The sequence below is a fragment of the Haliaeetus leucocephalus genome, unplaced genomic scaffold (genome assembly GCF_000737465.1).
Source record: "Haliaeetus leucocephalus isolate CR32 unplaced genomic scaffold, Haliaeetus_leucocephalus-4.0 Scaffold808, whole genome shotgun sequence".
Lineage (NCBI taxonomy): Eukaryota > Metazoa > Chordata > Aves > Accipitriformes > Accipitridae > Haliaeetus > Haliaeetus leucocephalus.
Genome location: NW_010973244.1, coordinates 2,994,281 through 3,006,300, shown reverse-complemented (window position 1 = coordinate 3,006,300; position 12,020 = coordinate 2,994,281). Strand labels below are relative to the sequence as shown.

At 46.2% G+C, this 12,020-nt stretch overlaps 1 protein-coding gene across 1 annotated transcript in view; it reads right to left on the bottom strand.

Moving 5' to 3' along the window:
- The window catches only part of VOPP1 (vesicular, overexpressed in cancer, prosurvival protein 1), a 65,590-nt gene extending 53,580 nt beyond the window's left edge, over positions 1 to 12,010 (bottom strand). Inside the window, exon 1 of the mRNA XM_010581809.1 lies at positions 11,949 to 12,010. Coding sequence (XP_010580111.1) covers positions 11,949 to 11,999 — 51 coding nt within the window. The 5' untranslated portion in view covers positions 12,000 to 12,010. The remainder of the gene's footprint in view (positions 1 to 11,948) is intronic.
- Between the last annotated feature and the right edge of the window lie 10 nt (positions 12,011 to 12,020).

Sequence of the window (12,020 nt, the reverse complement as noted above, 5' to 3'; positions counted from 1 at the left end):
CCCCTGGCCCCCGGGGGCCCCTTTTCCCCCCCTCCCCCCCCCCCCCCCCAGCCTCTCGCCCCCTTCCCGCCTTCTTCTGAGCTATCCTTAGCTCACCCTGGCACAACCTTGTCGGGGCTAAGTGACTGCAAGGAACAGCACCCATCTCCTCCCCAGTTTCTCCCTGAAGATTTCAATTACCACTACGGTAGCTCTCGCTGGCTTTGGCTGTATCTGATTTTTTTTTGCGAGTCACCTTCCCCTCTGCAAGTGAGGGATAAACCCACGAGCAGCGACGCAAGTAGGAGCCAGGCTGAAGCACACATGGTCATCTTAGTCATCTCAAAGCAGCCCAGGAATCTCCTTGCTCCTCACCAGGATCCTGGAAATTGCCCAGCCCTGGAAATTGTCCAGTACCCGCCAGACACCTCACAGGGGACTGGCAACTTCAGCATGAAAAAAGATACTCTGGGACACAAGAGAAAGCAAAACCAGCCCCAATTCATGGAGCAGCAACACGTGTTCTCTCCTCCATCATCTGCTCTGCCTACGCATTGCACTCCATCATAAGGATGCCACCAACAGCTAGCAACAGGTTCATCAAAAGCCAAGACAACTTCCAGTCAGAGCAGTTTTATACGTTCACCATACATGCGTAGCACATCAGACCATGCTATGGGGCAAGGGGAACAGGAGCTGATGTGTCTCGCCAAAGCAGCACAGGGGTGACAGAGCTGGGGAGTCTCAGTGCAAACACACACACAGCAGGTGCCAATATTGCACTCCGTGCCACGGCCCAGCACCAGCAGTTTCCAGAGCTTAATCACTGTGGATGGCTATCATGGAAATAAATGCATATTCGCAAGCTATTCTTAGGATTCACCGGAGAGGCGATTACCAAATTACCCAGTTACATAATCTCTTTTATATAATCACTATGATGCTCTTCTCCTTACGCAACACGGAGGGTGACCGCAGCCGGCTGAAGTAGCTCCTTCCCAAAGGAGAGCTGCACCAGCAGCACCGTGGGCACATGTGCTGGCTACCGCAGGTGCACAGACGAGCGATGGTGAGAGCCAACTTGAGGCAACCAAGCTTTTCAGAAGCAGCGGTGTATAAACGCGTGCCTTCGGCCCAGGGAAGACACAAGCATCCCTGCCCACGCTGTTCCAGCAGGTGCACGGAGCAGAGATCACCTGCACCTCTAGCTGGTTGAGATGCCAAAGTCAAAGGCAGCCAGTGCCCTCCAGGCAGCATGACCCAGCACTCGCTAGGAACAAGCGAGATGTCTTCATTGACTTTTAATGGGCTTTGGATGGGGCCCAGGATTAGGGCTTTAATAAAAATAGGAGGTCAAGATTACTACAGAATTAAAACAAGCTTAATCCAAATGCCCTTGGCTTTGTGCCACAGCCATGCCCGTAGTTTCCGTGCATGGGGAAAGCCAGGTGAAGCTGCAACCAAAATGGGTTCCCGCAGGGCACCTTGTGATGGGTGCACACATGGGGAGCTGGCAGCGTGGGTCAACATAGCCACTCTGGGAAGTTTCACCCGCCAGAAAGTTTTGGGCATACCCCAATGCTCCTACAGCATATTCAGGATCCCATCCAATGCCTTCTAGGAACACTGCAGACATCTACGCAGATGATTGCCACATATGGGGTGTAGCGAGATACAATTTACTGATGTTCACCCAGGGCTTTAAGAGGTCAGCATCGAAAGCATTACGTGTGGTAAGCGAGAAGCACAATTTAAGTCCTGGATTTCCGAAAACACAAGCTCCAAGATCCACAGATCACCTGCAGATCCTGCGACACTTTTCCATTACCACACTGTGAGTTCAACATTAAGCTCAGCTAGCTGCGCACTGCTGACATGATGGGAAAACCTCAAACTGAAGTCCCTCAACAACAAGGTGTGGTGGGTTGACCCTGGCGGACACCAGGTGCCCACCAAAGCTGCTCTATCACTCCCCCTCCTCAGCTGGACAGGGGGGAGAAAATATAACAAAGGGCTCATGGGTCAAGGACAGTTTAATAAAGTGAAAGCAAAGGGAAACAAATGGTGTTATTCTCTACTTCCCACCAGCAGGCGATGTCTGGCCCCTTCCTGGGAAGCAGGGCTTCAGTACGGGTAGTGGTTGCTCCAGAAGACAAAAAAAATGCCCCCGCTTCCGTCTCCCTTTACTTGGCTTTTATGTCTGAGCTGTCATATGGTATGGAATATCTGTTTGGTTAGTTTAGGTCAGCTGTCCTGGCTATGTCCCCTGCCAAGATCTTGCCCTGTCCCAGCCTGCCATTGAGGGGGGCAAAAATGTTGGAGAGACAGCCTTGATGCTGTGGGAGCACTGCTCAGCAGTAGCCAAAACACCGGTGTGTTATCAACACCTTCCTAGCTACTGATGTAGAGCACAGCACTATGAGGGCTGTTATGGGGAGAATTAACTCCATCTCAACCAGACCCAATACACAAAGCATTAAGACTGCTAAAACCCAAAGACCCAGTTCTGTAAATACCAAAGGAACAGAAGACAGAACAAACTAACAACTATCTCAATTCACCTCTTCCAATTGACACTCAAATCCAAAGGCATCTGCCTTAGCTTCTTCTCAAGGTTACACAACTAGTAGCACTTGGGCATTATTTGGCACTTACTGCCACCTCCTCTGCTCCCTACTTTCCCTAGAAATACAGGTCATCCCAAGCAATATGCAGGCAAACCCCCAGCCTTAGCGTGGCATAATATGCTTTATGCGGGGACACACATGCACGAGTTTGGGAACAGAAACTGCTATCGTTTCAGCTACAGAAAAAAAAAAGTAATGAAGCAGCTTAATGTTATCTTACACTATCTCAAACTACAGGATGACCCAGTTCTGAAGAGGTTTAACCCAATCCCGTATGCTATTATTACTTCTGTATGACAGCTGGGAGATGCGAGTTGCCTTAGTCAAAAAGCAGATCAGAGCAGAATTGGGGTCCGTCACGCAAAACCCCGCTGAACACGTCAGTGCCCGTTGCAACAGCACTGCTGATAGCTTGGGACCTGCAGGCATCCTCAGCACTATTGCTGCTCAAACCATTGAAAATCATGATTCTCGTTAGGGTTATTTGTTTGGGATAGACAAGACAGCACTCAAGACAGGAGCAGCTCATGTCAGCCTTAAAAAGAAAAGCGAACCATGCAGAAGTAGATTTAAAGCTTCTCTCACACACCTCTTCCCCCCCACACACTTTTTAGGCTAGACAACTGGCTGACCATTTGAAAGCAGCATATTCAGAGAGGAAGGTTTCCTCCTCTGTTTTGGACTGAAATCCTGCCAAACTTAATGGCATTTGAACAAATGAAGGTGGGATTTTACACCCATTACCCTTCCTGTACTGGGTTGAACCCATGGCTGCAAATGCAGCAGGGAAATAGGGCCCTGAGCTGGGAACTCACACTGTAAGAGAGCCAGCAGTGAATTCGTGGATCTCACACCAGTATGGAGATAATTATCTGTAGTGATGAGCAATGCTTTTTTCCCCTGAGGAGCAGAAATGAAAGAAAACACTTGCTTGACTCATCCTTGCCCAGTTCTTGCATCAAGAGCTGAAGCACGCTTACAGTCACCCGCCACAGCAAGAAGCACCTGTACTAGCTTTCCACATTTACAGAGATATCATGAGGAAAGCAGAAAAGAATTCACTATGTTAACAGGTTTTCTATCCACTTCAGTGGAGAGATTTTATAAAACTGGGAGAAATGAAACACCGAGTTACACCTGGGCAATTCCCCAGGTAGAGATCCTTACATTGTCTGTTACCATATCACTATGCTTATTTAGGAGTCACTGTGCAGTACAAGTTTAATATCAATCTGTTGTGTCGACTTTAAAGGGATTGTACTAAAACCAGCACAGTATAAACAACTAAACTTCTCTGGTTAGGCAAGGAGCATCTCCTGTCCAGAAAGGGAGAAATACAGACTCAGGCTAGATCGCACAAGAGAATCTCGTTGGCCTATCTACGTCCATCAGGCATGCAGAAAGACACAACTGTGCCAGCAATAAAACCCAAGTTTGCAGCAACTGAAAACAAGCCTGGCTTTTTTTTTTTTTGCTAGTATACATTCCCTGATAGAGCTCCTAATTTCTTGAAGACTAAACCTTCTAGATGACAGGCACACTACCAGCTCTTAACCCCATGGTAGCATAAGCCTGTCACTGCAACTACACTGCTGGCGAGACTGACCTAAGCAGAGTAGGTCTACAAAAGCATCACCCTCCCTTGGGTGGCAGTGCCACTGAGCCCCAAGAAGATGATGAAGTTGTGCAACAAAATACTCCTCTCACATCAAGTGTAAGGCTCTTGAAACATATGCTGCCCATGGTTTCGGTAAGCCATCAGTGAGACCCCTGCCACCCTCCCACATGCTCACACTCCTCTCATATTAATTTCATTTCAGGATTCTCCAGTTCTTCCTCCTCTGAGGAAGGATCCAAACAGACTGGAATGTATGTAACTAGAAAAGCATAAAAATACCTTAAATGCATTTGCCTTAACTTCGTGTATTGGAAAGACAGCTTTGTACAGGTACGGGCTGCACGCTCGAGGTCCATGATCCTCACCTCTAACTCCACCAGTGCAAGACCTGAGAAGGAAGGATCCACCCTCACAACTATTGCCAGATATTTAGTTGCATGATGCCTATCAACATCAGAGGTGGGACACCAAGCCAACTGGCACACAATCATTCCTACTGCAGCTGGAAAGGACAAGCTGCTTACAGAGGACTCGAATGCAGGCAGGGCTGGAGTGAGGGCACACTCCCACCACCCTGCTTCAGCACCCTCCAAAACCAGCCACTTTCCACCAACACTGAACCTCGAACCTAAGGCCCAGATCACTTCACACCCACTTCCAGTGAAAGGCCAAGTTTTTTTTCTTTCAGACCTCCAAACGAGAGAGACCGAGTGAAGGGTGCACTGGAGGACTGCTGTGTTTGCAGTTACCCATCGGCTGAACTAGAGGACAATGGTCAATGCACCAGCTGCAGCTGATGGTGGACCTTCCCAAGAGGTACGGGCTCCAGCAATGACCCCCTCCTACCCCACAGACCCGAAAGGCTGGGGAGGTCATTAGCTCCAGGTTGAGCACTTCAGCTCTGATGGACACTTGGCAAACAATGTGGGAAAATGATAGGACACCATCTGGGAAAGTTAGTCTTATCTAATAGTATCTTTCAGGGGAAAACAAAAACCAGACTCTGCTAGTTTCCTGTTCTAGCAGTGCATGGAAAAGGTCTGCAAGATTGCCTTCTACTCCAGTACAAATACAGCATTATCTAGGGACATGATTTAGTGGTGGACTTGGCAGTGTTAGGTTTATGGTTGGACTCGATGATCTTCAAGGTCTTTTCCAACTTAAATGATTCTATGATTCCTATTAGGTGACACCTAAGGTACTGAAACAAGAAGCATGCTACCAAAATGGGCAGTCCTGCTCCAAGCCATACATTCCCCCTCCTCCCTTGCAGCAAGTTTCATGATGCTACCACTGCACAAACCTCTACTGAACCAATGGAAAACTATTCCCTCTCACTTTTTCCCCCCATCCTCTTTTTGGTGGCTTAGTCATCCATAGCATAGTGGGCTGATCCGATCCTTCTGTGACTGGCAGAACAAGGGGTTAGGGACCACCCCTGCCAGCAACAACCCACCTCTGCATTGGATGAGACATAGATTAGAAACCACTTCTTGCTAATTCCTTTCCTTCTAAAAAACTACCAGACTGAAAGCTGAGTCATTAAGAAAGAGGAAGAGATTTTTACTTGAGTTATTTAAAACACGGGTTTAGTTAACACCTATTTAGCACAAAACTGAAGACACACTTGAGAATAAAGACGTTTTTAACTCAGCAGTGAAAACTTTTCCACTTAATATGTGAGAAACCTGTCAAGATACATTGTTCTCAAAAAGAAAAAAAGAAAAAAGAAAAAAAAGAAGAAAGCATTCAACAAACCCAGACTCCCCTCTCATGCCCCCCCCAAAATACCAGGCATGGTATTTCATCTCATGTATTACCTTACTGATGTCAGGAAAGTGATAATATCCACTATTTAAGACCTTATCTTTCCTTTGTCTTGGAAGTGCTATTTAATGCCCAAGATCCCAGGCTGTGTTCCCAGCCAGCCTTCAGACAGACCTAAGATTCGTTGCCGAAAAGGCACTATTCGAGCAAAGAAAAAAAAGATTGTTTTAGAAAGGCTTTGCCTCTTGCTAGTTAGAAGTGAGTTTGTATTTGCCATAATAAACCCTAACAGGATTTCAACAAAGCTGCCAGCAAAACACAAAAACTGTGGAAACAGCTGCATTGCTGAGGATACAAAGCAATGCAGCATCTTCAAAAATTAGGCTCAAAAATTCAAAAATGCTAGCTTTCTGTAATTTTTTTTATTTATTTATATGGATTTTACTTTTTATCACAACAAATTTGAAGTACACCAGTAGCCACCTTGTCTCAGCAAGAAAAAAGAAATTTTTAGTTTATATTCTGTAGCATAAGCTCAAGCATTAATCTGTTCCTGCTTATAAACTCAGCCTACACAGATAAGCAGAGCAAACCTGTATGTGGGCACACTCATTCCAGTTTTCCTAAGCCTCTTCCTAGTGGAGTAAACCAAAATAAATTTGCGTGAAACCAAACAGTTTCCATTGAGCATTTTTTCACTGATTTTTGCTAAATCCATTTTCAAAGAGCAACCAAAGTTTAAAGGCTTGCTTTGGTCAAGTTTACCATACCCTTCCAGACACCTGCATTAGCTGAGTGGGAAGTACCAAGATAAAAGAGAGTCAGAGGACTTCCCTTTTATAGAGAAAGCATAATGGAAGGTGCTAAACATTTTTGCCTGCTGTAAAAAATACAAACAGGTTTTATAGATGCTGTTTCTGATGAAGAAAGAACCCCAAGCCCCAAAAAACCCACGACACAGCTATTCGCACCTCCCCTGAGAGGATGCAAATGGCATTCGGCCACCATTCCCTTCCCGCAGCGAACACGAATCCATCTCCTCAGCAGGAGCAAAGTGAGAAAAGTGTGCAAGCTCAGTCCTCCTGCCTGGAAATCGCAGCCCATCTCACTGCTGTCAAGAGGCAGGGAAGACTTGCCAGCACCAGTTGGATCCCCAAACTATAAATCATAAGTAAGCTCTTTCTTGCCTTCACTCAGCAATGCAATAGCTGCTTTCCAACCAGCTGCAAGAGGGTAAGAAAAAAAAAAAACCACCAAAAATTGTTTAAGCTGCTAAGCCCCTACATAACTAAAGCTAACAAGCAGGAGAGGTTAGTGGACACACCTACACTAACAACTCCCTTGCAGAATTTTTGCAGATAGACTTTTCCCATGGGTTTGGACAGGATTATTCCTCCCACAACCCACTGATGCAACACCCACAAGATTTAAAACATCAATAGGACAGTATCAGTGGGCTTCCACAGAGAGGGGCACCATAGAGACAACAACCCTGGTATGCATGCACATTCACACTTTCAAGGGTACATACATTCCTATAATACATACATAAAGGAAAACCTGATAACTAACAGATAGAAGAAAATGCCAGAAACTGCGGCCGGGGTCCCCATAATCCTCACAACTTCTTGAACTCTACCTGTGCCTACTATGATCAAAATGTGGGTTTTTTTCTTTAAGACTGGTGGTCTTCCCATCTTAAAGTGTTCGGTCCTACAACAATTAAAAAAAAAATAAATAAATAACCCAAACCAAACAAACCTCTGCAAGAAGGACAAGATTTTAGGTTTCTTAGTTGCTAAAATCTGTCCTGTTGAAGTCCACTTACAAAAATAATACTAAAAATCTCCGCACAGCAGTTACCCAACTGAGATGCACTAGCCAACTTTGCTTTTATTTAAACAAATCTTGTATGACAGACTGTCGGGAGTGTTTGAATGTTATTTCAAGATAACACATTTTGCTGTTCATATGACATGTCCATTCTTTCATTCTTTTTAAAAAAAGGCACTTCACTCTTTTGTAGTACCTTTCATCTGAAAAATTAAACAAGAGGACTACACTGATTGCTTTTTTCCAACCATCCAATTATCAGTATTTCTATGAGCATCCACATTATAATTCTTAGTAATGAGAAACTGAGCATGTAGAAATATCAATGCTAGTATTTCCAAAAGTGATGTTCTAAATTTTGTATAGCATGAGGAAACCTTCATGGTGCGATTCTCACCCACATCTCTCACCACCTACAGCAACTAGCACAGGCCTCAGCCTACCTTAATACAGAGCACTAAAAAACTTGACTTAAATATTAGTATTAGCTCCTAGGTTCCTCTAGACACACCATATGGGCCAACCAGAAGCTTAGGCACCTAGAATTATTTGACAGTTTTGAAAGTTGAGGCTACCTAGCAAGCTACTCAGCAGCAGTAACAATAAAACATCTTTATTACCACTGCAGCAAAAGCAGGGTCCTCTACTGGGCTTAAACAGCTGAGTTGAGCCTCCCCATCCTTGAGTTGAGCCTCCCCATCCTTGAGTTGAGCCTCAGCCACCCAGCTCTTCCTCAGCTTGCAGGAGAGAAAGCAAGCACTCAGTCTGAGAAGTAAACCACACAGAGGAGATACTCTGGTGCCCTCATTCAGGCTGAAAATAAGCTTGCTTAATCATCAAGGGGGCAGGGGGGCTGCTTGTTTAGTTTTATTTTTTCCCCATCCCAAAGACATCGCTATTCATTAAGGTCACATTTAAGCTCAGACGGTCAAAGCCCTTGGAATGCCTAATGAAATAAAAGCAAAAAATCTTGATACACACCCCAAACAGACATCATTTTAAGGACATCTTCAAAGCCTTCCATAAAACTGAGAGCCATCTACTCATACAAAACTGAGACAAAACACAGTCCTGTCAGTGGAACCACGAGCCACGCTAGCGAGCGAGACCACTGGCTATTCATGAATGTTGAAATCATATACCCCAGTACCATGACTCTAGCAGACATCCAGGCTCCTGGTAAAAAAGGGTGTTTCAGGCAACTGCGGTTAATAACACACTGCTACCTCCAAGTAGCCAAATTAATTTGAAAGAGACAGATGGATGAAGATTCAACAGTGTTCATTTCTTTCTGCATGAACCAAAATTACCTGTCAAGTTATCCACCTTAAAAGTTCCTCATTTTAGCTTACATGTTAAACTGTTCAACTGTGACTAAGTTGTGAGCAAAACTCATGGCATCTTTGGCTCTTCTCCTCTAACAACAAGGTCATCTCAGAGCAGAGTTTCCTGGGTCCTGGGGTTGAAGATTTTTCTCCCATCGTGGGAAGTCTTTGTGGTTATGGTGGAAAATCCTCGTCAAACAAGAAAACTCAGAATTAATCCCCCCTTCCTACCACCACAGTGCTCTGGGCATTTCTGTAATTAGTATATCTCAAGCTCTCGTAGAGAAAAGACTGGCAGCCTAGCATTGAGAGCCAGCAATTTCTTACGTGTAAATCCTGCTTCAACAGCAATGCTTTCAGTTGCCTTCGTGAAACCACCCATCAGTGGATGCAAGTGCCTTTCCCAGCCCCTTCTTGCATCTTCTGCCTTCACATCAGGAACAGTAAACCATCCCTTCCTCATGGGAGCACGGCACAGTCAGTTACCGACTGGCTTCAACCTGAAAGCCACAAAGAAACACTCCCCACACCCGAACTGACACCCACCCTGAATCTGATGTATGTTGACTTATGAGGGAGTTTATTCCTTTCATCAATATAACCAGAAATAGTGTTTTTGAATGCACTCAGACAGAAAATACATGAATATCTTGCAACAAGTATTTTGGGTAGTTTAACCAAGGAGAACTTTAAACATCAGTAAACTACTGCAAATTGCTCTGAAGGATTAAATGGCTTTTTTCCCTCCCCATTACTCGGATAAGTCAAAGCCTTTTGCAAAATGCTGAATGAAAAATATATTCTTCAGCTCACACTCTGTTAAATACTAAGATCATGCTGAAGCTGCAAATACATTTAAAATAATTGTAACAATGCTATTTCAGATAATAGCCAGTATGGAAGTTAGTGCAGAAGACAGCAAAAGTTTCAAATACCAAAAACCTTCTAAATGACCAGATGTCTCCAATTCAGTTATTTAAACCCCCAGCTTTCTGTTTCTGGGCCTTTTTTTTTTCCCTGTAGAGTACAACTTAAAACAATTTGTAATGCTTCTTATTTACACAGCATCTCATTTAAAAAGGTATCCTCAGCACTTCCAAAAAAAGAAAAAAAAAAAATCCACAAAAGCAGATGGCAAAACAAACATTCTAGACTAAAAGAAAAAGGAAAAAAAAACCCCACAATTAAAACCAGTGTAAAAGCTTAATAACAGCAACATTGGCTACATCCAAAGAGGATTTATGCAGATTACTTTTTTCAGGCTCGCAGGATCTTTTTCAGCGGAACACACGTTAAGAGAGCAGAGACATCTAATCAAACAGATCCTGGAGGGGCGAAACCCTTCACACTCTCAGATGAACAAATTCCCTCTGGGAAATGCTGGTGCCCGTTTCATTTAATCGACATTGTGCTTTCTCAGGAGCTTCTGCAGAGTCAAGGAGCAATCGTGGGCCAGGCTCTGGGCCAGGTTTACAGCTGGGGAAACGAGATGCAGCCCAATTAACTTGAAAAGAGTTACATTCATTTACATTAAATGGTGATTTTGATCTGAGCGTTTTAATGGGATGATGCTGGATGACATAGTGGGCAACATACCAGAAATCGTTCATCTACGTAGGTGGCATAAACATGTAGTAAACACCATTTTCATGAATTATATCCATTACCGAAAACAATAATTACACAGCCAGCACTCTGGTTTCCATGTACGGGTTTAGTGGTGCGCTGGTTTTTAAAAAAATTAATTCATTTTCTGTCTAAACTGCTCCATCACAGAGGCAACACAGCTCTCCACTCCTCCGACACCTTCAGCTAGACCACCTCTGGGCTTTATAAACATAAAGACGTACCTAAGACAAGCCCACGGGCGTTTCTGAAATCGCTCCAGCACGCTGCCACCGCCTGTGTCCTGGCGACGACTCGAGCGTGCTGGCAAGCCTGCTGCCAGGAGCTGCCCACGGCGGCGTGCCCGCCGCGAACCTGTCCCAGGGCGGCCACCGATGCCCCCAGCCCGCCCCAACGCCAAGGTTAAACCACAGACCAGGAGACAGCTCGCCACCAGAAAACGGCTATGGATCTGCTGGCTAAAATAGGAGCTGGTTTTCCAGCCCCGTGACATAACTGCGTGGCACAATTCCCCCCTCCAATTAACGTAACCTGCTAATTTTGTTTGTTTGTTTGTTTGTTTGTTCGTTGTAACTACTAAAACTGCGCTACCGAGGCTTTCTGAGAAGTTTAACCACGCTGCTCGGTGCCGCCACGGCTCCTCCTGAGCTGATGCCACCGCACCTCGACCTCGCAATCGACATTTTCTCCACGAAAGTATACTTAAAATAAAAGACGCGCCTTCCATTTGACCCTTACGGACAGGCGCACGTTTCGTGTCCCTTGGAGAGCCAGCCGGCCCATTAGGAAGGGACAGCTTCCAACAGCTCGTGCCCCTGCCTACAGGTCCCGCGTCACTCCGCCCCAGCACGCCACAGGTAAGCCTTTTTCCCCTCCCGCAATAAGGCGTTCGAGGGCAGGCCCGCCCGGCCGCTGCCACCCGCCGTACCGCCCGCACCCCGGCAGCCTCCCGCGGCAGCAGGGCCCCGCGCCGCCGCTCCCACGCGCTCCCGACCGCGCGCCGCCCGGCAGCTGGCGGGGCCAAGCCCGTTCCGGCAAGGACGCGAACCCCCCAACAAGTTCAGTCACACCGCTTCCCACACGCCGCCACCACCACCCCCCCGCCGCCGGGGGGCTGCCGGAGGCGCCTCGGGCAGGCAGAGCAGCGCTCCCCCCGCCCCCGGCCCACCTCACCTCCCACAGCAGCGAGAGCAGCAGCGCGACCCCGGGCTGGAAGCGGTTCATCTCTCCTCCTCCTCCTCCTCC